Below are 26759 nucleotides of genomic sequence, written 5' to 3' on the forward strand. Positions count from 1 at the left end.
TTGGAGATAGACTGCCATCTTGTGGATACCATGTGGAAAAGGGACTTTTATAGGGCTCATGTTTAATCACCATTTCACTCAACCAGCAGCTACCTAAGTGTGGAGATTTAAAAGGAGTAGATTAAAATGCAACGGTATACTCAGTAAGTAGCGAAGGTACCCGGCGTTGCCGAGCAACATCGGGTCCTTCCTCCCACCACTTCCATTCCCTCATCTCACCCCACCTCCCCACCTCCCCCCTCACAACTGTATCTAAATGACAAATTCCAATCACTGTCAAGGAAGTGGGCCGTGACAGTGATATATGCCTGAGTTTGACAATATGTCCAGATGTCTGTTGCGAGGATAATGGAAGTCGCAGAATCAATCATCCTGACAAGCTTTGCCCTGGTTTATTGATATACACGAAGCAGCATCGTTCACATGATTGTGTGACGACTTGGGAGGTCTTTATTTACAGTCCAAAGCCTTTACAAAGTCTTTGAAGCAGGAGTATTCAACAACAGATACAGGCAGCATGTCTCCAATGATCATATCTATCAGCATCTGGTGAATGTAATATGGTCTTGGGGAATCAGCACCATACTTGTATGTTTCACAGAAAGTGCTTTCAGTCATCAATTATTATGAAAGTGAACTTGTTGCTGTTGCAGACTTTGGTTTATTTGACTCCGCATTCTCAACCGTCACTGATATGTATTCTGGTGTTTGGTTTTCAAAGGTTTCAGCATGTTGGACGTATTGTTGTGGGGCCGGGCATCGGCTGCGAGCACGGGCACTAGATGGAGCAGTAGAGTCGGCTCGACCGATCGCCTGGAATTTAGATCGTACTTCTTCGGAAAACTTCGGAAAAGTACGGGTCCCTTTTTGGACCGAAGTTCGCCAATAGACAGACCACGTGGGGTAGGGTCGATTGCCATTTCAATTTACCTAAATACCCACGTGGTCCAACCTACCAGGGAAATTCACCCTCGACCGTTCCCGTACGGAACGAGCCGCTTAGCGTACTCGTTCCATATGCGATCCGAGCAGTTTGATCACCGAGATTCGTCGGTCCCAAATATCCCGTTACAACGGCAACGGCCTGGCTAATTTTCCAACACACAGCACGCTAAGTCAATGAAGGAATAGACACGAACGAGCTGAAACATTGAACAATCGGGGTATTTATTTACAATGGGGGGATGAGGGGAGCACTTTAGGGCAGAGTTAAACCAAATAATTAAGAAAGCAATGCAGGCATGTACAGCAAGAGCACTTATACCGTTCACTACTTAGCAGACGGGCCCACGGACACACACACGCACACACACCCAAAGAATCGGACCAAATGGTCTTTATTCGGACCTCCAGCCCAGAGGACAATCGGACTGAAGACCAGGGTCTGTCGTGGACCTGCCCACCTCATGTGGTCTTCAAGCTGACTCGGTCCGGCGAGAGGAAAGCCGAACCCGGACACCGGCAAGCGGCCCTTGCGGTTCTTGTGGGGACTGGCGCCGCTCAAGCTCTCGATCGTGATGAGGAGGACAAAGACGACGACGACGAAGACCAGCTTCTGCCCAGGCTCCAGACCAGCTCCTGCGGCTCCTCAGGCTCTCTATCGCGAGGAGGACCGAGACCAGCTAGACAGACTGCTGTCCCGTTTGACTGACTCCCCTTTTATGCACTCCAGCGCGGCTCGACCCCTCCCCTACTCGGCGCGCAGAGAATCCCGGGGCAGAGGGTTGTCGTTGTTTTCTGCAGAACTGTAGTAACCCGTTGCTGTCGTTGCATGTTAGGATTTCCTTTTATTGGAAAGCACAACTATCAAAAGTAACTCACAGCGCACAAACGTTTATTTATCCATTAGACAAGGGAAAGGAAGCTATCTATAAAACACATACTTACCGATATAACTGATCTATAGGACCTGTATGTTGTGTGCGCTAGGTTTCCAAATTCGCAACAGTATTACAGTGATGAGCAGTGTCTATTGAACAAATGAGCGTGCAACTTTCAGACCGTCTTCTGGACCTTTTCAATGACATGTTGGCAAAACTGTGAGAACTCAAATACTTAACACAGCTTGTACCATGGCATTCTCCACACCCAGCAGTGCAAAGCAGGACATATGTTGGCAAGTGCGCCTCTATGTATTGCAGTCTTCTTTACAACTGCAGCAGATGACAATCTCATTATAATGGTGCTGCGGCCTGGTCTATCTGTATGGGCAGACATCTTCCATGTACCATGTGCCATCCCTACCCTTCTGGCTTCATATTAATATCTTTCCCCTGCCAGGCAATAAAGGTGGCCCTTGCTGATTCTCTCTGGATGGCCGTGACAGGGGAGTAACGACAACCCAGTGGAAATGTCCATTATATCGTTGATGGTGGTTATCTGCTCCATCACCTACCATGGCAAAGAAGTTCCACGTATGACAGTGTGAGTCAGCTTTATTACCTCCACCACCGAAGGTGGAAGGAGGTTATGTTTTCACCCCTGTCTGTTTGTTTGTTGTGTTCAGGATATCTCAAAAAATTGTGGACGGATTCAGATGAAACTTGGTGGACAGGTTTCGGTGTGTGACCACGACAAATTGATTCGATTTTGGTGAAGATTCGGATCCGGATCCGACTACTAGAATTTTTAAAGCGATTCTTCACCATTGAGAGATCGGGCCAAAAACGATATATAGCAAGACATCTCAAAAAATTGTGGACGGATTCGGACAAAACTTGGTGGACATGTTGGGTGTGTGACAAGGACAAATTGATTCGATTTTGTTGAAGATCTGAATCCGGATCTCGATACGAGAGTCATTAAATTTTAAATCCGGATACGAGTCATTGAGACGTGGAGCTAAGAACGATATATAGCTTGATATTTAAATAATTTATCAGGCCCGATATGTTCTCGAGGATGAGCCATCACACGGCAGAGGTATACGCTCCACTGAGTGCCCTTCTAGTAATCGAAATAGTGATGCTACAATTGTTTTCGATGTCCACTAAAATGATCCACCAACTAAAGATGCCACACACCTGAGAAGAACAGGGGCTTGGGGAGACAGCCTGGGTGGTATGATACATCTTACACTTCTTAATAATGGATTTCACTATACTCAAAGGGATAATGACTGACTGAAATGTTCTTATAACCCTCTCCTGAACGATGCTTCTCCACCACTTTATGTCTGACCTCTTTGGAAAGCTCCTCGGTCTTCATGTTTACCTTGTTGGTTGACCAAGTGAGTTACACCTTATAATTCCTTTGATAAGTGTGGGAGATTAATTTTTAAGTTAAACCACCGATTACATACAGGTGAAACTTATTGTACTTATTTTGTAACCATTCAAACAAATAATTTGCCCCTGTAGTGATTTAGGGTTAATGAGGCAAAGGGGTTGAATACTTCTGCAAATAAAAATTATCAGATTTTCTCTGTTAAAATGAACTTATTACCATTTTATCTGAATTTTTTCGCTTTATCACTTTTAGGCCATAAGAAGGCCATGGTCCATAAGATGAGTGGTGACAACCGAACATTTGCAGAAGTTTCCGAGGAGCTGTTCCAAACTGTCTTGCAGATCTACCCAGGCAGCAAATGCATAGACGTAGTCTTCGATGTCTATCGGGATTTCTCCATCAAGAATGCAGAACGAGTAAAGCTTGGTTCATCTGAAGGAGTCCTGTTTTCGGTTATCATCCCAACACATAGAATAAAGAACTGGAGGCGTTTGTTGGGATGTTCTGCTCGCAAGGAAAACCTTACCCACTTCTTCACTCAGGACTGGCAGAATAAACAGAACAAACTTGGTGGGAAGGAGCTGCTCGTGACATATGGTAGCAAGTGCTTCAGGATTACAGAGGATGGAGTCACATTGGATGTTCAGCAACTTGCTTCAAACCAGGAAGAAGCTGATACGCGGCGATTGTTGCATGCAGCTCATGCCGGGAAATCCAAACTCAAGTCAGTCGTCATAGTGTCAGAAGACACTGATGTCTTGATCTTGTGTCTGACATTCTGCAGGAGGATACCGTGCAGGCTATACATGCGCGTCGCTGCAAAGGGCAGGAACAGGATACTTAGCTTTGACAAAATGGAAGAAATGATGGGGGATGAAGTTTGTCTGGCCTTGCCTGGTCTACATGCATATACTGGATGCGATACGGTCAGTGCCTTTTCTGGTGAAGGCAAAATCAAAGGCTTCAAGCTGATGTGCAAGGAAAAGGTGTTCCGCGATACTTTCGCAGCTCTAGGCGAAACCTGGTCCCTCACAATTGACATGTTGTCGGCACTGGAGTCATTCACCTGTCGCCTATATGCAGCCAGGACTCCCGAGACGGGCGTGAATGCCCTGAGGTTCAGCATGTGGCGAGCGAAGAATGGGGGGAGTCCAGTCTGGACAACTACCTCCATGCAAGGACTGCCTGGAACAACATGCACATCAAGCAAACTATCAGTGTGCAGTCTGGCGACGGAGCTTGGAGGCCAATCCTGATGTGCCAGCTCCTGAGCCTGGGTATGGCTGGGTCGTTGTAGATGACGGCAATCTGGATGTTCTGTGGATGAGTGGTCCACCTGCACCACAAGTAGTACTAGAGTTCATGTCATGTAAATGCCGCCGTGTTTGTGAACTCCCAACCTGCGAATGTATGGTCAATGGCTTGAAGTGCACAGACGAGTGTAGGCTGAAAGACTGTACCAATATGACAGACGACATAGAGGACAACCTTCCCGATGGCTATACTTCAGAGGAAGAATCTGACAGTGGGGAAGAATAAGTGCAAAGTTCAGAATCAGACAGCTGTTATCATTGCCTCCCACTATGTTGTATGTAATTACCAATGAAACGTAGTCGTGAACATTGTATTTTCGGGGTACTTGTGGCTAATTACTTATGGCCATAAGTCTACAGTGTCAAAAAAGAGAAAGATCAAGTCTGGTTTAGTCTGTCGTGCATTCCGAATCATATATTTGGGGCCTGTTACATCCTCCCGTCGGATTCCCCATACTTTCAACTCAATGTTTTTGCTACCATACATGAAAAATGCATTAACGAAGAAAAGGTATTTATTATGGGCGACCTTAATGCACGAATACCAAACCTTGAACGTTTTAACTCGCAAAACGGTTATTACACAAGAAACCCAGACACCAGATCAAACCAACACGGTCAAATTATTTTCGATTTGTGCAAAGAGCTGAACGTTCAGCCAATAAACCACTTTAATAATAACAATCTTCGCTGTGATGGCGGGATGACATTTCGACAACGTAAGATATGGATCTCGCAATTAGACTGGACCTTGTGCTCTACAGAAAGCATCTCGTTAATAAAATCATTTGAAGTTATTCGAGACGAAAATCTCCCGACTAATCATGCAGTCCATGATAGCTCTTCCGTTACAACTATAATGAACAGCGATCCGTCTTCCGTTACAAAATTTTGCCACAAAGTTCTTGAACAGATTTACAACTATTGATTCTTAACAAAGTAAAATTTTCCATCTTGACTTATCGCATACCGCCCCATGAACACTACTAAATTCAGTTTATATTAATGGACTACTACTATATATCTAAGATGTGTATACTTTCATGCTTTACCCTCTGTATGTGATGGTGGTCAATAAATAATAATAATAATATTGGACAGCGGCAGTATGCTTTAACATATTGTGATGTAGGCGTGACATTTTCTATGCTGACTGCTATCAACGGCACTTTTATTTGGCACAGACTTGCCTCTTCCCATTTCAGTTTGCAAATCGAGAAAATGCCGACGAGTATGGGCTCCAGTCGAACTTCTGCAAAGTCGGTCTCGTTGATTTTAAAGATATTGGAGAAAAACGCGTTTGAAGATTGAAAAAGTAGTTCATTATCATTAAATTACATATATAACGTAATTACACCATATTATTGTCATCAAAACACAAATTGATCTTGACAGTGAGATAATATATACATTTTACTTCGCAAACCTGCAAAGAAAAAAAATCGGTTAGTTTGACCCTCAAAGAGCGCCCCCTTGCGGATAACGCCTAAAAACGAACATGGATGATGGGCCAGCAAACATTTTCGTGAAATATAGGTTATTTCTCACCAAAAAAGTAAGGTCTCCCTTTGCCCCAAATTTGATACTGAATTTTTGTCTAGCTGACAGACTACATGGGCTGGAGGGGGTCCACATGCACCCCCTCACTATTAGGTTTCTTTGCTATTTATACTAACCCTGGGTCTATTGACTTGGAAAAATGATGTTAACAAGAAAAAACTTGGGTCTCAAGTTAACCCCCATGGACTTTTTGTTCACACCCATTTTTCTAACCACGGGTAGTGAATTATGGGTCAGGGAAATTGAAATGGCTGTAATTTTGCAACCAATCATTGTAGAATAGCAAATGACCCCTTAGCATGGTGGCCCTGGCTGGGCCTACAATTTGATGCATAGCTTATGCAAATGCATTCAGTTAATGGGTCAACAGAGGTCAAAAGGTCACAAAATTTGACCCCTGCCTAAAATCATGCCCCTTCTCAGAAAATTAATCACCCATCCCATTCCAAAGGGAATTTCTCAACCAAAATTGGTTCAAATGGAAGCCAATAGGTACCCAAGTTTATTACAAGATTGAAAATGTGGATGCTATTCTTTCTTAAGCCATGGTATACAAGGGTTTTGGACCCATTTTTTTAAACATATGGCCGTTTTTCCACCAAAAGCATGCAAAATTGCACAAACCCAGTCAAAGTCTAATTTCATCACTTCAAACGATCCAATTTTGACAAATTTGGTATCAAATATTGGTATCAAATATTGGTATTGATGATTCCTACCCTTTGTTGTGTTTTTCTTTTCAGGTATTGGCTAGAAATGTTCCATGGAGCGTAGAAAAAGGAGCAAGGTGGATGATTGTTCAGGCGAGGAGACTGGAGTCTGCATTATCCATGCAAAACATCCAAAATCTGATGAGTTCACATTCATAAGGAATACAAAGGATCCAACAGAACGCTTCCAAAAGATCCTATATCGGTGAAGGAGCAGAGACTGTTGCAGCTTTTCGAATCTTCATAATCGGATGAATGACATTTCCGCACAGATACCAGAGGTATGTGAAGATAACCATGGGTATCATCATGCATGCTACACACGATTTATAGCGAATCTTCAGCGTCTCAAGGAGGTTTCTGCAGATGAGCAACTATCAACCAACCAGCCATTCGAGGGAGCCCAGGAGGTCATCCATCGACAAAGACAAAACTCTTTTCAATCCGGACTGTTTGTTTTGTAATAAACAAGGAAGGAAGAAAGTTAAAGTTAAAGGATTGTGGACAACTGAAGACACGAAGGTCTTCGAATGTGGGGTTGGTGAAACTGTCGTTAAATTGGCTGAGCAAAAGGGAGACTGTGACCTTCTCGGGAAAATTTCTGGCTTCGATCTCTTTGCCTGCGAGGCAAAATATCATCCCTCATGCCGCAGAAACTATGTCAATTGTCCAGACAAGGGGAGATTGCAAGACAACAAAAATGTCCTGCAACAAGTAGCCATGGAGAAAGCGCACCGAAACGCTTTTGCAAATGTGTGTTCAGTGATCAACGAAAACGTTGTACTTGCCCGGAGAGTTGTTCGACTGAGCGAGTTGCGTGAAATTTACATTCCACACCTCAATGAGACAACCTTTCCAAATCCAAACTATCGGGGTGAAAAGCTGAAGTCAAAACTTGAAAAGCAGAAGGATTAATTACCGGGGACTTCTGGGGTTTTGTCCTTTTGGAGCAGATTGTCGATTCAGTTCTTACTTTGTGTTCAACTTGAAAATGGACATTAGGGAAGCAATAAAGTCAAGTTACCAACTTGGACAGAACGAAAAGATCAAAGAGGTTGCCAATGTCCTGAGGAATGAAATCATAAGCAGATTTAAGGATGTCGACGAAATGTCATGGTCACGAACTGTAAATGATCTTAATTATACTCCTTCTGTTCTCCCTCAGTTGTTGGAGAAGTTCCTGACCAATGTTCTTTCTGGAGAAAAAACACCGTGTAGGAGGACAGGCCACTTAGTCAACTCTGTCGGTCAGGACATATGCCGTGCTGCTACCGATGGCAAATGGAAGTTGCCTCAACATGTTGTTCTTGGAATGGCCCGAAGACACGTGTTCTGCATTGCCGAACTGATAATAATCCTAAACCGTCTAGGACATTGTGAGAACTACTCATTTCTCCTAGAACTTGAGACAGCACTAGCAGTCACAGTGGGCAGTACTTGGAGCTTACTGCCTCTCAATATCGTACAAAATCCATCCTGCCCCTTTGTGTTTCATTCAGACTTAGGCAACTTTGACGCTTTTGTCAACGAACTGTGTGGGGCTGGGAGTGTCCATCGATCCCACGGGGTCATGCTGCAGGATGTCACACCAGTTCAAGGTGAAGATATCGGAGGAACACAGCCAGCGATAGACAGTACATCGAGGATAGGGGAGAGATCATTGAAATTGATACCCGAACCAGAACTCCCAGATTGTTACATGGGAAAACGTAAATGTCCACAATATGAAATTGTCACCAAGCTGATCAGCGGGGGTGATGAAGCACACACCAACTAGATGATGAAAGATCCCCTCTGGATCCTGATTCGTCTACACAGTGCCACCAGAACATAGGGAGTGCCTGGCTAAGGAGGCTATGTCTCATTGACCGGTGAAGTGCCATCACGTCTGATGACAGTTGAGTATTACTCGATCATACCTCATCCCATCACGGATATCACAGCAGTGCAGGAATGCCTACGATACTCAGAAGAAGCTTCAAAAGAGGTTGGACAGCGCTATGTCATCACTACGTTTGACCTAGGAGTTTGTATGAAAGCATACCCTCTTGTATGGAGCAATAAAAGTCCCGAGCGGAGAGTACCAGAATCCTGCCAGGCCGATTGCACGATTTTAGCAGCAATGAGGCCTCCTAGTTCCCGTTCGCAGTGTGGCAAACCAATGACAGAAACACAGAAATGAGCTAATACAATTAACAATAGGGGTATTTATTTACAATAGGTAGGGAGGGGGAAGCACACAAGAGAAGAGTTATCACGTCTATAAGAAATGCAAATAATGTACAAGCACAAGCACTTAACAATTCCTACATATAGACGGGGCCCAAGGATACACACACGCACACACAAATACCCAAAAGAAGATGGACCTCAATGGGCTTTATCGAAGGTTCCCATCTCGAGGGAAGATGAGCTGGAAACCAGAGCTATCTTGGACCTGTCCACCTCGATTGGACTTCGACGTCCTGGACCGGCGGGACTCGGACCCGCAACCACAAGGCCACTCCAAGTACCCGGGACGGAGTAAGAAGGGCGGACGCCAACCAGCGCGGACGAGGCAGCGAGCGCCAGCAGGCAAGGCCAGGCGATCCGGGGCGATTTGGCAGACCAAAACCAACTCCAACTGCTCCCAGATGGATCGCCCGAACAATTATTCACTCCTTCTCCAGAGGGGAGGAGCCGCCTCCTCCGACCCACTCTCCCTCACTGGACGGTTTTTTGCGTGCAAAATGCGCTCGTCGCCCCTGTGATTGGCCAAAAGGGGTGCCAAGTCCGCTGATTGGACCGGGGGGGAGGGGGGGTGGCGTGGTGGGCGTCACAGCGGACCGCCCCTCAAACAGGAAGAGTAACATAGTCCTGCATTGGCTTCTCATTGGCCGACCGATGGCAAACTCGCTCGCATCTCTCTGATTGGGCGAGAGAGATGCCAAGTCCTTCTTGAACTCCGCCCACCGCGAGCGTTATGGTGTCATGGCGAAGGTGTTGTTGTTTTTATAAGTGTAAAAATCCTATCTATAAAATAACTTCACAGCGCATACACACTTCATTCCAATGAGACATAGGAGAAAGGGAGCTATCTATCCACATTTACTTATCGAAATAACTGAGCTATGGGGACCTGAATGTTCAGTGCAGTAAGCTTCCAATCCGTAACAGTACCTCCTGTGCTGCTACCCTCCGCAAGGCAGCTTACCGGATGACGGGATTGGGGCAAAGCCTTCGGGACCCCCATTCCTTCATGATAGGAGGAAAACCACGGGGTAAACGTCCTGGGTCAGATTGCAGTAGTGTGTGGCAGAGTGGTGCTGAGATATCATACACAAGACAGTGGTCTCCTTGGGTTAACTTGAGGTGGTCCCTTCAGGTGGGTGCCTGGGATGTCCTACCTCTAACAGAGGATGATCAACTGTCTGTTATCATCTGAGTTCAAGCATTTGAACATCGGTATTGCAGCACTCTCTGAGGTTCGGAGATCGGACAGTGGCGCGATCATGGCGGGTGGTGACACCAACTATTGGTCTGGTTGCTCTGATAGTTACCATGCCCAAGGAGTTGTTATAGCTGTGTCCAATAAGCTGACTCCAATGATAATTGAGGTAACACCAGTCAACGAGCGTATTATTATGAGAGTAAGGATTCGTCACTCCTTGGGTGTCATTTCCCTGGTCTCTGTGTGTGCTCCGACTGAAGCGAGTGATCTCACCATCAAGGACGCATTCTATGCCGCGCTCATTCTATGCCGTTTTGGGGGATTTCAATCCATCGACTAGAAACGATAGGAATTGTTATAAAGGCATGTATTGGTCCCCATGGGACTGGAACTGTGAACAAGAGTAGCACTAACTTCCTCGACTTTGCAAGAAGTCATGGACTTAGGGTGGCTGGTTAATAGTTTCAGCGCTCACAAGCTCATCGATGGGCTTGGTATTCCAACGCTGGTAGTGTGACAAGGGAGACTGACCATGTCCTCGTTGATGGTCGCTGGAGGATGATTCAAAACTGCAGGGACGACCAGAGTGCTCAGTTCCTCAATACTGACCACCGGCTTTTTAAAGAAACTCTGAAGTAGCAGCTTAAATCCAGGAGAATGGTACCATCTCAGCTGAGGCTGGATGTTGGCAAGCCAAAGGAGGAGTGGGTAGCTGAGGAGTTTGCAAACATGCTGAGTGGAATTTGGGGGGGGGGTCTGGGTGCTTTGGGGGATCCTGAAGAGTTGTGGAGTGCCTTCAAAACCACCATCCTTGATGTTGCCAGTGGATGTCGTGGAATTCACAGGAGGGCGAAGAAGAATTTTGTCTCTCAAGGGATACTGGATACCATTGACCAGAGTCACGAGGCCAGGATTAATGGCAGAGCTGAGCTGTTTGGGCCCTGAGGCGTAAAACTGGATGTGTGCCAAGGGTAGACAAGGAGGCTGATGTGCGAGAAATCTGGGAGGCGGTAGGTCATCACCTGTGGTCAAGTGATTGTTGTCCTGTTTACAGGGGAATTCATGCATTGCATTTCTCCAAGCCCATCCCTCGGTGTACTGCAGTTGGAGCGGAGGGTGTTGGGCTCTTGACAGAAGAGTCAGAAGTGAAGGCCCGCTGGGCCGGTCACTTTGAGCAGCTGTACCAGGCTGATGCACCATCTGTCGAGTTTGATGTCAGGGGTGTTACTATCCCTGTTGCTGACCCTCTGATCAACTGTGATCCACCTTCGTTTGTGGAAACACAGGCTGCGGTGAACCGGTTAAAATGAGGAAAAGCTCCTGGGATCTGTGGCATCCATGATGAACTTCTCAAGGCTGGTGGAAATGCTGTACTCATGTCATTGCACGCAGTTCTGTGCTCTGCCTGGAACACAGGCATCATTCTAACTGACTGGAAGAGGGGCCTTGTTATCTCTCTCTGGAAAGAGAAGGGTGATCGCCAGGACTGCAACAACTTCCGAGGGGTGACTCTGCTTTCTGTGCAGGGCAAGGTCTTTGCTAGGATAATTCTTGACAGGGTTCGCCACCATCTGCATGAGTAGCAGCATCCAGAGCAAACAGGCTTTACACCAGAGGTCAACGATTGACCGTATCCATGCTCTTCGGGTCCTCACCGAACGCAGATGAGAGTTTCGGCAGGGGCTGTATGCATACCTGACATGACCTGACCTGACATGCATACCATACCTGACATGACCTGACCATAACCGCAAGAGTCTCTTAATCTGAGCAAAATTTCAAATTTTAAACTTCTTAATCGATTTCAGCAGTAGTTCCGACTGCCAAAAATAAAAGTTTTCATTTGTCCAATTCGGACATTGCTTGTGTGTCTCCAGGAGGTGTTTAATATGACTGATCGGTGATCGCTAATCGCTTTCCAAGCCAGCCGTTCCTTATCAACCATTTTGTTGGAGTGCTTGCCTGAGTGCTTAAGCCACTTGGCAAGTGCTTAACAAGCTGCTTGGTTGATCGTTTAAAAACCACTCAACTACTGGAGTATGTAAGACCTGTCGTTTCGCTGACAGGAATACCAACCTTTACGTAATTGCTGAGAAAAAAAAAAAAGCGGAATAAAAATTAACTTTCACCATTAAAAAAAATTTTTTTGAATAAATTATTGAAATAGCAGCTGCTTTTTTGTATCTTTTTTCTCACCTGCGTTGCAAGTGGAGAGACCTGCTTTGTGATGATTTCAATGGTGGTGTGTATATATATATATATATATATATATATATATATATATAAAATCAGCGTTTTCTGAATCTGATATGAGAAAAGGGATTGAATGAGACACCTTATTATTGGTGAAGAAGATGACGGAGGAAGAGTTTTTGTTGCTTTCATGAAAATTGAAACTGGCCCATCTATCTTCACCTTACACAACTATATCATACTGTTTGCAGATTGGTAAAAAAGATTGAGATCAGAGCTGGTGTAGGGGGGTACCATTATTACTAGATAAGTGGTATCCCCTCCTCTTGAGGGCAATTGTTACCAGTGGGATGCATGATTGATTTAGGCACACTGAGATCGAATTCCTTTTCTATTATAGAGAAGATGGCGATACATGGCAAAAGTACCAATGATTTCATTGTGAACACATCAATTGGACGTATGTTCCAGGCCCCATGCCGCCTATGTTTGGCCCCACAGTGCCTTGCGGTGCCTCACCCTCAAAAATGTGAAATTTTATTTTCAGAGGACATCACTTTGTTTAACATTTTTGTAGAATCTGCTTTCATTATCCACCTGTCATTTTGACATTGATACATATTAAAAATATATATCACGTCAATGGACCTCGTGTTTGTTGTTCTGCCATGTTGGTTTGAGCTGTGAAAAGCAGAGACTGGCATTTTGCATTCTCTGTGATTTGATGTATTTTTGAAATTAATTTCATGAATTTCCCACTTGAATTCCTCTTTCAAAGAACAGTGTATAAAGGTAAACTAGCCAAACCCACGCTCCGCGCGAAGTTTCTAAAGTGAGGGTTCATTAGGACGTCAATATATCCAGTGTTCATAATGTAATTTAATGAATTTCTTTATATACAATGTTTCTTGTGTCAAATGCACCTTCTGAGGTAGTCAGCATGTGCAGAAGAGGGTTTTACATTGCTTATAATTCTGATTATTTTCGGAGATGATGTTTTTTAAGGTTTCAAATATATATATATATATATATATATATATATATATATATATATATATATATATGATATATATATATATATGATATATATGGCTGCTGAACCACGTGACCAATGACGTAAACTTTTTTTCTGTCAATCAATATATAATCCCAACAAGTACTCTCCACAATAGATGAGCCTCCAAAAATTTTCATACTGATCGGCTAAAGCGTTCTCCATGTCAAATTTTGGCTGGGATACCATTTCACCGATGACGTCATGGTCAAGAACACTTATTCCCCATCGGGAGTACTTGACATGCGGCAAGTCTCACTTTTTTTCCATGGACCTGTTTCGGAGATACAGAGGTCCAAATTTTTTCCTTTCTTCCAACGTTATTTTTTCTGGTTTTCATCAATGATTTCTCCAAATCTCTGGAAAAAAAACTATCTTTTTGCTGATGACTCCACCCTCTGCCATCTGTCATCCTTCAGATCAGCAAGCTGCAGCCTCTTCACTCTCTGCAGATCTAGAAAAAATCACAAGCTGATCCAACAATTGGAACGTGTCTTACAATCCTGACAAATCTCACACTCAATATGTCTCTCCGAAAGGATCGTATGGAGAACACCCCCCCAATCCCGACCGGCTAAGCGCATGTAAGTGGTTACCACCCCTATTTTAGGGCATACCCTGACTTGAGTGGCATTTTTGAAAGTCACAAAGACTACTACTGGTCATGAAATTTGGTTCATTGCACAGACAGTGTTCCATAGGACCTTGAAAATATATAGGTTCACGGTTCTATGATGTATATTACTGAATCTACAGGATTTTTATTGAATATACATGCCCAGTATTGGCCTTTTTTCTTGTTTCACCTTGAAATATGACATATATTAGACCATGCAAAAATAGAACATATAAAACATACTATATGAAATTTCTCATCTCATCAAAAGGTTGTCACCCCCATTTGAGAAAATCAGCATCTGTGTCGGTCAGTGGTGGATTGACATGATATATGCACATTCTGGCATATTTTTAGTTTTTCTTGTTTTATTGCCCTTTTCGAGCCTGGGACTATGAAATCCCCTAACAAAATGACTAGTTTATCAATAACTCATATTTGCATGTCTTAAATTATTTAACTTATTACCAATAATCAATGTAAAAAAAAATTGAGATGATCCGGGTGGATACTTAATTACAGCGGCTTGACCGAACTTTACAACCCAAATGTCCGACTGCACGTCATGTTTAAAAAAAAATGCTTTTATTCTTCTGTGCATCAGACTATTTTCACTAAAATTTATTCACAAATGGGGCACAGTGATACAGATATAATAGTATAAAAAATATTGAAAACATGAATGGCTTTGGTTTTAGAGTAATTTTGCATTTTTGTTCGATTGCACGTCACTTTTTTGAATTTGATTAAAAAATTAATTTTCTTTAAAATATTTTAAAATATTTTTGCAGGTATTTAAAAAATATTTTATTAATCTAGAAGGCAGTTAAAACAGTTTTGGAGAATTTAGAGAGCTTTTTGTTACTCCCAGAATTGATTGAATTGAAAATTTACGTCCAAGAATTTGTTCGATAAATCTCTCTTTTAGTGCTTTTCAGCATCTGACAGTCATTGAATAGAGCAGTAATAAAAAATAGGTTTGTATTATTTCTTAATAATCCCAGAAATTGGTATTTTGATTATTAGATTAGTTGCTAGAATAAGTTACATACTATGACCTTCAATTATTTTGCAAAAAAAAGAAAAATTAGGTAATTTCATTGAAAACTGACAAAACCATGAGAATAGGTACCCCTTCTTCAAAGTATCATATTTCGGTATGTGTATATATATAATTAAGCTATTTGGGTTTTTGTTCTGAACTCAGTTAGACTTACACTTTCAGGAAAATGTAGTGAGAAGGCAATAGAACAAACTTCATTTTTTGACTTTTTGAAACAGAGTGGTAACCACTTACATGCGCTTAGCCCACCACCAACTACTTTCTCAGCAATACTCTTGAAGAAGTCCTTTCATTCAAGCTTTTGGGTCTCACTATCTGCCATGATCTCTCCTGGTAAAGCCACATTTCCAACCTGGCCTCCAAAGCCAGTCGCCGACTGGGCATCCTCCATTGTGCAAAGTCCTTCCTTGGCACACCTGAGCTCCTGACCATATACAAAGCTTTTATCCACAGCCTGATGGAGTACTGCTCTCCACTCTAAGCTTGTGCTCCTGCCCCACACCTTTCTCGGCTTCACGCTGTGAAAACCAAGGCTTTTAGGATCATTGGCATCTCCCGTGATGTGGCTGAGTCTTTGGGTCTTTCACTCTCTCACCACAGGCAGGTCGGTGGTCTTTCTGTCTTCTACCGCCTCCAATCCAACCTCCCCCCCCCCCCCCACACACACCCATATTGCTGCAGAGCGCTCAAGGTCTGCCAGTAACCCCTTTCTGGTGAAACTACCAAAGTCAAGGATTACTACTCACCTTCACTCCTTCATTCCTCTTTTCTTCCCAACTCTGGAACAAACTCCCACACTCTCTTTAATCCCATTTTTCCCTCCAGGTCTTCAAAACAGCTGTTCACCACCATCTCTTATCTTCCCCCATCCAAAACCATGATCTTTTCTACCCCTGTTAATCCACTCCAAATCCCTCTCCTTCAAATTCCTTGCTTTCCTTCCTGAAAGTCCCTGTAGTGTCCATCTTGTTTACCCCATATACCCTGCCCCATCCCTCTCCCTTCCACAGATCTCTTAATGTCTCTGTTCCCCACTGTTTTGTGCTTCTTATCCCACCCCTTTATAATAAATGTAATACGTTCTCAGTGTTAGCTCTTATACAAGCCTCGATATTGTATACAAAAAATAAAAAACATGGCTGCCACACCACATGACCTATCACATCATGGTTATTATACATATCACATTCTACATGAGTAGTCACACCTATGGTGGAAATTTAATGTTAATCGGAGAAGCGGTTACAGAGAAAACAAATTTAAAAGGGAACAACGGATGCACAGACGGACAGCTGGACGAACAACATGAAAACAATGCCTCCGGCAACTTCGTCTTAAAAAGAAAATACAATGTGAATAAGTTTGATTAACAAGCCTGGTGTTGGCTTAGTGGTTAGGGTGGCAGCTTGGGATCATAGGGTCCTGAGTTCAAGCCCCGTTGGCGGCTGAATTAATACACCAGGGGGTTGACTCAGCCTGTCATCCATCTGAGGTCGCCAAAATGAGTACCAGTGTGTACTGGTCGAGGGGCACTGCATCAGTGACAGTCGCACTTCCAAGAAATGATAGCTACTATACACAAGAAGAAGAAGAATTTTTATTAACAGGAAAATCTGATGATTCTCAGTTGCATAAGTATTCAAAACCTTTGCCTAAATAACCCTAAATCACTTCAGGGGCAAAATATTTGTTTGAAAGGTTACAAAATAAGAGTAATAGGTTTCACCTGCATGTAATCAGTTGTTTTACTTGAAAATTAGCTACCCCACTGATTTCAGGAGTTTTAAGGTGCTACTCACTCGGTCAACAAATAAGGCAAACATGAAGACCAAGGAGCTTTCCAAAGAAGTCAGACATAAAGGGTTGGAGAAGCAATGTTCAGGAGAGGGTTATAAGAAGATTTCAAAGTCACTTATTATCCCTTTCAGTACGGTGAAATACATCATAAAGAAGTGGAAAACGTATCACACCACCCAGACTCGACCCAGATTAGGTCGCTCATCCAAACACAGCACCCTTGCAAGCAGGAAACTGGTTCATGACGTCACTGTAAATCCAACAATGATTTTGAAAGAGCTCCATGTCTGAGATGGGGGTCAGTGCTCATTTATCAACACTTTCCCGTTCCCTTCACAAAGCTGGCCTCTCTGGACAGGTGGCAAGAAAGAAGCAATTACTGAAAAAGATGCATCTAAAAGCTCACATGGAGTTGGAAAATCATCTTAATGAAACTGCAGGTACATGGAGAAAAAACAAATTGTGGTCAGACGAGACAAAATTGAACTTTTTGGTCTAAATTCAAAGGCCCCAAGCCAAACGCTGCACATCACCCAAAGAACACCATCCCTACAGTCAAGCATGGTGGAGGCAGCATCATGTTGTGGAGCTGCTTTTCATCAGCAGGGGCTGGCAAGCTTGTCGGGATCGAAGGTGCAAAGTACAGGCGAATCCTTGATAAAAACCTCCTTGACTCAGCCATGAATCTGAAACTGGGTAGAAGATTCACATTTCATCAGGACAATGATCCGAAGCACAAAGCTAAATCCACACTGGAGTGGCTGAATAAGAAGAAAATAAATGTTTTTGAGTGGCCCAGTCAAAGTCCTGACTTGAACCCAATTGAACATTTATGGCGAGACTTGAAGATTGCAGTCCATCGACGATCCCCATCAAACTTGGCAGAATTAGACCAATGTGAAGAAAGGGGGAAAAAAATATTTCACCATCTCACTGTGCAAAGCTGGTAGAGATATACCAACAAAGACTCGTAGCAGCCATTGCTGTAAAAGGTGCTTCCACCAAGTACTCACCTAAGTGGGTGAATACTTTTGCAACCAGTGAATTTTGATTTGTACAAGCTTTTTAGAGGTATTCCTGACATGTCGTCTCCTTCAACTGTAAGTGTTTTGTTTGATCTGTTCAGTTATGATTGAAATTTTAAAAGTTCATTTGGAAAAAAATTTGTTCTACAAAATTCATAATTCATCAAAATGACATTATTGATAGGGGTTGAATACTTTTGTCAGGCATTGTAGAGTAATCAAGTGGCACATCTGCAAAAGTCTCAATATCCCAGTTTCAGAAAACTCATGGAAACTTGAACCAAAAGCAATTGTTGAAAAAAAGGAAGTAACACTCACATACGACCTGATTATCTCAGACCATGAACATAGAAAACAAACATTACGACCAGATAAAGTACTTAGGTACAAAAAAGAAGAAATGACATTGCTAGTTGAGGTGTCAGTTCCCAGTGATTTTGGCTTAAACACAGAAATCAAAAAAATAACCAAATACCAAGATCTCAAAAATGAAGCGAAAAGATCCTGGAAGGTGAAGAGCACCGGAATTGTACCAGTGACAAATCGGAGTAACGGGAATGATGAAGAAGAACCCTGCGGAGATCCTAAAAAAAAATTTAAAAAAAATTCCTAGGAATATTACTACAAATTAACTGCAGTTGCAACCTGTCCAGGCTCGGTGACGATACTGAAAAGAGCCTTCGGAACGAAACTTTGAGAACAAGAAAACACATCTTGGTCCATGAATCATGATAACTTCACAAAACCGAGGTGGATACTTTGAGACCAGGGAGGACACCATTCCACCTTCTGAAACCCCCATTTGGAGATAACTACGAACACTGCGTGCACACACACATGGTTCGATTCTGACCCGAGGATAATCATGTCAGAGATTTTAAGAATGGTGCTGCTTCCTTGCTTGAGGCTCAGTTTCAAAGGAAAGCGTCGATAAACCCCATAGTTTGGCATCCATGGGGAGAAGGAAATTCCTGCGTACCTAATCGGCTGAGTGCAGAGAGAGAAGTGACATCACAAAGATGGCGTCCTTGGTACACAGTGTGTCCCGGGAATGAAGTCTTCACACAACATCAGCGGCCTTGTATGTCTGAGCTCAAGTCAAGCTTGTTCCATGTATTTCTCTGCATGCGTGTGCTTCAATTTGTGTTGCAGCTCCTCCATGAGCCTTCCACCATATAATTTTTTTTTTTTTGGGGGGGGGGAAATTCATGATAATAATACGAGTTCCCTTTCGAGGAAGTTCCATGAAGGAGGAGGTTATTAGGTCCATCAGGCTTGTGCAATGGATGCCAGCCTATGGTTGTTTGTCCTTGCTCTATCCTTTTTTGAGCATCAAGCAAGTAAGCAGCACGTACATTTAAAAAAAAACAAATGTGGTATGACTCGGCCAGGGTCGGGTTTGAAACACCAACCTCGCAGACTTGGAGCGAATGCTCTATAACGATTCATCCACTCCGTCAGCCGTTCCTTTTCCCACTGTATGCACCTGTGATATTAGCAGGAGTCAAAAATACCTGCATATGTAGCTCAGAGCAATGTAGGTGGGCTGCTGCACTTCTTGAATTTCCAGCACTCGAGGGTCCGAGTCTGGGGGAGAAGTTGGCAAAGACAAAACAAGAAAGAGCAATCAGACATTGCAGACCCTCACCAGGATTTGTTTTGTGTGGCAAATAAATGGAAGGATGTACTTGATGAAAGGTCATTGATTGCAAATTAAAGGTCTAATTGTAAATATGTAAAGGTCATTGGTCTGAAAAGGTCTTAAAAGGTCAGGGTCTGAAGGGTCTTAAAACATCTAAAAAGGTCAAAGGGGTCCACAGGGTATTAAAAGGTCTGAAAGGTCTAAAGGGTAGAAAGGAGTCCAAGGGTCTTCAGGGTTTTAAAGGAGCCAAGAGGATCTAAAGGGTCTTCAATGGTATTAGGGTTCTGAAGGCTCTAAAGGGTCTTGAGCTTTTGGGGTCTTAAGGGTCATACGTTTGAAAAGGTTTGAAAGGGTCTTGGGGTTAGGGTCCTGAGTTTGAGCCCTGTCTCCTGTTGAATAAACACCAGGTGGGGTTGACTCAGCCTGTCATCTTTCCGAGGTCGGCAAAATGAGTAGCAGTGCACTGGTAATGGGGGCACTGCATCAGCAGCACAGCCGTGCCTCCAGCCAACGATGCTACCCGCAGCCTTGTGCTGCATACAAAGGAGGAGGAGGAGGAGTCTTGGGTGTTTTAGGGGGACTTATGGTTGTAAAGGTCATGTAATAAATACATAGGTCACGTTCTACATGGACAAACAGATGGACCCAACTGAAAGACCCTCTCCTTTCGTGAGGGTAACAAGCATATTCCAAAACATGCTGAAACTCACCTTGCAGGAAAACGGTTACAAATCCTCAGTTAATGTCATATCAAGAATTTCAGTGAAGTTGTTCTGTTTGTGGTTCTCATTCTGAGCGCATCGACTCTTCATGCTGGGATGCAGAGCTCAAATCACTTACCGTGTGGATTCGTCCACAGTCTCTAAAGGTCCGTACAAGTCATGCAAACCATACTCAGACCTTCTAAAGTCGTTCTTAATGCGCCTCATACGAGAACTTCCAGCAACATCAAATCGGCCGTACAAAAGCCAGCAGATCAATTGTGACGAATAAGGCAAACTTGAAAAACACAGACGCTGCCAGAGATTTCATGACAGAACATAAAAGTTATTGTGGATTTTCCATGAAACTGCATCATCGTGTGTGAGAAATTGTTGTGCATTAACGAGTTAGCAAAGTGATGTTTTCCGTCCCTTCACACAACTTTAAAATGCAAACTGTGTTTAGCACAAATTATTATACTTTTAGGTTGCTCAGCGTCATCAATCACATTGTCATAATCCTTCACCAAGACACCATCGATCTTCACCACGACATCCCCTTCATCACACGTTATCATAAACCTAACAAATCATCCACCAACACGTCCTGCTCCTCCACCACCACCACCACCACATAACATCACCTTCCTCCACCTCCTCCTCCACCACCACAGCATCATCCTCCTCCACCACCACCAACCACCACCACCACCACCACATCACCTTCCTCCTCCTCCTCCTCCACCACCACAGCATCATCCTCCTCCACCGACACAGCATCATCCTCCTCCACCGCCACCACCACCACATAACATCACCTTCCTCCTCCTCCTCTTCCACCACCACAGCATCATCCTCCTCCACCGACACAGCATCATCCTCCTCCACCACCACCACCACCACCACCACATAACATCACCTTCCTCCTCCTCCTCTTCCACCACCACAGCATCATCCTCCTCCACCGACACAGCATCATCCTCCTCCACCACCACCACCACCACCACCACATCACCTTCCTCCTCCTCCTCCTCCTCCACTGACACAGCATCCTCCTTCTCCACCGACACAGCATCATCCTCCTCCACCGACACAGCATCATCCTCCTCCACCAACACAGCATCATCCTCCTCCACCGACACAGCAGCATCCTAATCCACTGACACAGCATCATCCTCCTCCATCGACACAGCAGCATCCTAATCTACTGACACAGCATCATCCTCCTCCACCGACACAGCAGCATCCTAATCCACTGACATAGCATCATCCTCCTCCATTGACACAGAATCATCCTCCACCGACACAGCATCATGATCCTCCACCGACACAGCAGCCTCCTCCACCGACACAGCATCCTCCTCCACCGACACAGCATCCTCCTCCTCCACTGACACAGCATCCTCCTTCTCCACCGACACAGCATCCTCCTCCTCCACCAACACAGCATCATCCTCCTCCACCAACACAGCAGCATCCTAATCCACTGACACAGCATCATCCTCCTCCATCGACACAGCAGCATCCTAATCTACTGACACAGCATCATCCTCCACCAACACAGCATCATCCTCCTCCACCAACACAGCATCATCCTCCTCCACCGACACAGCAGCATCCTAATCCACTGACACAGCATCATCCTCCTCCATCGACACAGAATCATCCTCCACCGACACAGCATCATGATCCTCCACCGACACAGCAGCCTCCTCCACCGACACAGCAGCCTCCTCCACCGACACAGCATCCTCCTTCTCCACCACCACAGCGTGCTGCTCCTCCTCCTCCAGCACCACCACCACAGCCTGCTCCTCCACCACCACTTTCACCACAGCTTTCTCCACCACCACCACGACAGCCATCTGCTCCACCTCCACGACCACCACCACCACTACAGCCATCTCCACCTCAATCACCACTACCACCACCATCACCACTACCACCACCATCACCACTACAGCCATCTCCTCCACTACCACCACAGCTTTCTCCACTACCACTACAGCCACCTCCATCTCCTCCTCCACCATCACCACTACAGCCACCTCCATCACCACCACCACCTCCATCATCACCACCACTACAGCCACCACCACCACCACCACAGACAGCATCCCCACATCATGATAATGGTGTTGTCCCTCCAGCGCATGACCACGATTGACGTGCATGTTAAACAGCGTTACCGATGTGCGTATCCTCAATGTGCTCGATCAGTTCCCCGAGGGAGGGGAACGTAAGTCCACAACCCCCGAAACGACAGCTATTTGAGAAGAAAGAGACCGCGGCGACGCCCGTCATCGCTCCGGACACAGACCGAGAGACGGGAGAGGAAGAGCGAGAGGATGTTGGGAAGCGAAATGTGGAATGGAGGAGGGTGGAGGTCAAATCGTGGGCGATCGGGGTGTAAGAATGACCGAGGATTAAGAGGAAGTTCACTGGATGCAATTGGATGGATTAGTAATAATAAAGAATCTTTTTGAGGAAAAAAAAAAGGCTTGGTGGGGGGGGGAGGGGGAGGGGGGAACGAAAAATTACGGAAAGATAGTTCGGGAATGAGATAGGACCGAGGAAGAGGGAAGGAATAAGTGGCGAAGGGGAATATTGGAGAAGGCGGGACGACACGGAGGCTTGGCTGGACTGAGTGGTGAAGAGGAAGAGGAAGCGTGAGAGTTATTGAAGGCGGGACACGAGTCTGGAGGCTTCACGTGTTTTCATTGGTGAAGAAGAAGAAGCTGTAACATAACGCAGTAACGGGAATCAGGAATGACGACGTCAAGGAAAACGTTTGTATTGTGGAACACCGAAAGATTGACGTGACGACGTGAAAGAATTACCTCGCAGATTCCCGCAGACGGGCGTGACAGAAAGAATGAAGAATTTTTTAACTGATAAGGTTTAAAAAAATATTTAATCCACACAAAGCAAACATCAAATAAAGTGAAAGTTAAAAATATATATATTCTCTCTATTATTACGAACCTATTACAATATGTATCCAAATAAGGATGACGGTAACGCTGACATTACCTTCACGACATGGAGCTCCCAAGCGATGACGTCCCGTTGGCATGACGACAGCGCCACTGGTTCTAAACTAAAGAACCCGGAAGCACGCTCTCTTCGCTCGCTTCACGTGTTAAAGAATTACGAAATATAATCCCGTGTTTACTAAACTGGTGCTTGGTTGTCTGTGCGTGTGTATGTGTGTGTGTGTGTGTGTGTTTATGTGTGTGTTTGTGTGTGTGTGTGTATGTGTGTTTGTGTGTGTGTGTGTGTGTGTGTGTGTGTGTGTGTGTGTGTGTGTGTGTGTGTGTGTGTGTGTGTGTGTTTGTGTGTGTTTGTGTGTGTATGTATGTATGTGTGTTTGTGTGTGTGTATGTGTGTTTGTGTTTGTGTGTGTGTATGTTTGTGTGTGTATGTGTGTATGTGTGTGTTTGTGTGTGTTTGTGTGTTTGTGTGTGTATGTATGTATGTGTGTTTGTGTGTGTGTTTGTGTGTGTATGTATGTATGTTTGTGTGTGTTTGTGTGTATGTGTATGTCTCTGTGTTTTTTTGTGTTTGTATGTGTGTTTATGTGTTTGTGTGTATGTATGTGTATGTATGTGTGTGTATGAGTGTGTGTGACTGTGTGTTTGTGTGTGTATGTGTGTTTGTGTATGTGTGTGTGTGTGTGTGTGTGTGTGTGTGTGTGTGTGTGTGTGTGTGTGTGTGTGTGTGTGTGTGTGTGTGTGTGTGTGTGTGTGTGTGTACGCCTCGGTCGGAAGGAAAATATAGAAACACTCGATTTTATTTGATTTTTTTACCCCACTCAGGGGCAGCAATGAGCAGTTGTTTCACCTTGTCTGTCTGTCTGTCCATCTGTCTGTCTGTCCATCTGTCCATCTAACTGTCTGTCCATCTGTCTGTCTGTCCACATACGTAATTTATATTCGAGGAACAACTTCATTTCAATTAAAAAGTTGTATTTTGAACACGAATTGGAAAACGAACCTACAGTTGAACATGACTTTGGCTGTGAACTTATCCCGATTGCGTGTCGTCGTATTCATGCCAATTAACACCATCCTGGACGGATGGCCAATCGGTTTTAACTCGGAGGCGAACAGCTGAAATCCTTGGCGGTGACGACGCGAGCGGGATGGAGGCAGGGGAAGGCGCTTCACCAGAAAGGAAGTGCACGGGTTTATCCTCGAACCCATAGCGAATAAAGAAACACAAATAAATTCGACAATAATGATTCAATAAACACAAATCAAAAGGGTGATAATGAAAATAATTCAAAGTGGGAGATAATGAAAGTTGAGGTGAAATAAATCCGAATTTGAGACGTCTCCACTCAGTCACAAAAACAGACAAGGGGAAGAAAGATAAAAGCAAAATAAAATCCTCCCCTTTATGTGGGCACTCAGCTTGGGTCCAGAGATGTCCTTTTGGAGCCTGGTGTTCGTCGAACTGCGTCGCCACCGCGTGGGGAAACATACCAAAATGGTGCCAAGTCACTCTCCGCAACTATGGACGTCATGCAATTTGTGCGGACGGTCTTAAACGCCGGGATACCACAAACCACCGTACAGTTTCTGGTCCTTCACACACACTAAATGGCGCCACCTTTCTCCTTGATCGCACAAAGCCAATGCCGAGGCTGCTGTGATAACAAGAATCGGGCAGCTTTTCCATCGTGCTGAGAGGAGACCAGAGGGGGTGACTGTCTCTTCCAACTATCCTCATTCTCTCTAGAACCTTCTCCTCTCTGATGTCACCCCAACCAATCATCAGCCTCCCAGGGCGTAGCTTGCCAATTACTTTTCCTGGGAGGTGGGATTTAGCCTGCCAGCTATTGTTGTAAAAACGTCGGAAAATTTCTCAGGGGGCAATCACACACTGGGAGAAACTAGCCTTACACCCTACCTCGTTAACACAACAACACCCCCCATGTAGTGACACGTAACCAACTTAAGCTCACAGTTTTTGGTTTGCAGGTGCCAGCAGTGACCACTATTTTCGTTGTGTCTGTGTGTCTGTCTGTTTGTGACTCTCTCCAGAGCATAGCTCCATGACGTTTGATGCGATCTTTATGAAACTTGGACGCAAGCTTGATATCATGGTCTTGTTGTGTCTTTTTGTATGAGGGCATCGCACACCACTTGTGGACGGAGCCACGCCCACTTTAACTTTTTATTTATTTATTTTTTTCCCTCGATTTTTTTCTCACAATTTCATTTCCTAGAAGCTGTGCGTAATGTCCATAAGTACAACATATAAAAAATCCGATTTGATTTGGTCAATTTTGACGGAAGAGATATGTTTTTACGGTAGGGCTTCCTCAAATGCTTCCACTTTGATGGAAATTTAATTTTTTTATTCACGACTGGAATCCAACTTTTGTGTTTATGTGTTTCTATAACTATCAATTTTGTGGCAATTTAAAGCTTCCACAAGCTGGATTTAACTTTCAATTAACTTCCACTTTGGTGGAAATTCCTAATTTCAGGCTTTTCAGGCCCAATTTCAGGATTTCGGGCTTTACTAAACACTGGAATCAATTTCAGCGTTTAGGTGTTTAACTAACTTTCACTTTTGTGGCTTCCACAAGCTGGATCCAACTTTCCATTCTACTTCCACTTCGCTGGAAATTCCTAATTTTTGTTCTGATTTCAGGCATCAACACTGGAATCAACTTCAGCGGCTGGATCTAACTTTCCATTTAACTTCCACTTCGGTAGAAATTCGTGTTTTTTATTAATAATGTGAATATTTGGACTTACTTCCACTTTTGTGGCAATGTAATTAGTGCTTCAAACGCCACTTAGTAGAAATTCGTAATTTAATTTTGCCGAAAGCTTGGATGAGGAGAACGTTGTTTTCCTTTATCATTGCAGATCACTGATCGTTAGAGAAACTTATGCCAGCCTTACAAACCATCTACACTGCACTCTACACAACAATATGTCTGTTCAAAAAACAAATAAGTTCAGAAAATCAGGAGTCCAAAACAGCCTTATTGAAGAAAACGCGCGAAGTGGCGTGTGAGATTGAAAGCATGTCAAAAATTGTGTGGTGTCACGGTGAAGTTCTTCGATCCAGAAACATGTGCAACCAATGGCAACTCAATTGTACCTATCGTGGCATTGTTCAATAACGCCCGTGAACCATCGTCGCCTCCCAGCTTGTCCCTCCTTAAATTACATCGAGATGTCTCCTACTCATCCACGGACCATGCTATACTATACAATCCTATCTTTACTATGGAATTCCTCCATCTACCCCCACAAATGTAACAGTATTGTTGCTGTTCTCGGAAACGCATGCATACAACAGATAGGTGTCCCGAGACAGTTATGCCGTTAATATACGTGTAGATAGACCCCTTCCTTTTGTGTGGTGGGAGGACAAGGGAGTGCGTTGCGATGGGCTATTTGTT

The 26759-nt window shown here is 44.2% G+C and overlaps 1 protein-coding gene across 2 annotated transcripts in view; it reads right to left on the reverse strand.

Annotated features, from left to right (window-relative positions):
* Positions 1 to 23116, reverse strand: part of JAZF1 (JAZF zinc finger 1) — a 47897-nt gene extending 24781 nt beyond the window's left edge. The window contains exons 1-2 of one of the 2 annotated variants that reach the window (XM_085853341.1): positions 22522 to 23116; positions 19504 to 19576 (exon numbers count right to left, since the gene is read on the reverse strand). In XM_085853341.1, coding sequence (XP_085709467.1) covers positions 19504 to 19576; positions 22522 to 22636 — 188 coding nt within the window. In that variant the 5' untranslated portion in view covers positions 22637 to 23116. The remainder of the gene's footprint in view (positions 1 to 19503; positions 19577 to 22521) is intronic. The other variant, XM_085853342.1, reaches the window with a different exon arrangement.
* Between the last annotated feature and the right edge of the window lie 3643 nt (positions 23117 to 26759).

Source organism: Eptatretus burgeri, chromosome 13 (assembly GCF_056783735.1).
Source record: "Eptatretus burgeri isolate ZD-2024b chromosome 13, Ebu_testis_v1, whole genome shotgun sequence".
Classification (NCBI taxonomy): Eukaryota; Metazoa; Chordata; class Myxini; order Myxiniformes; family Myxinidae; genus Eptatretus; species Eptatretus burgeri.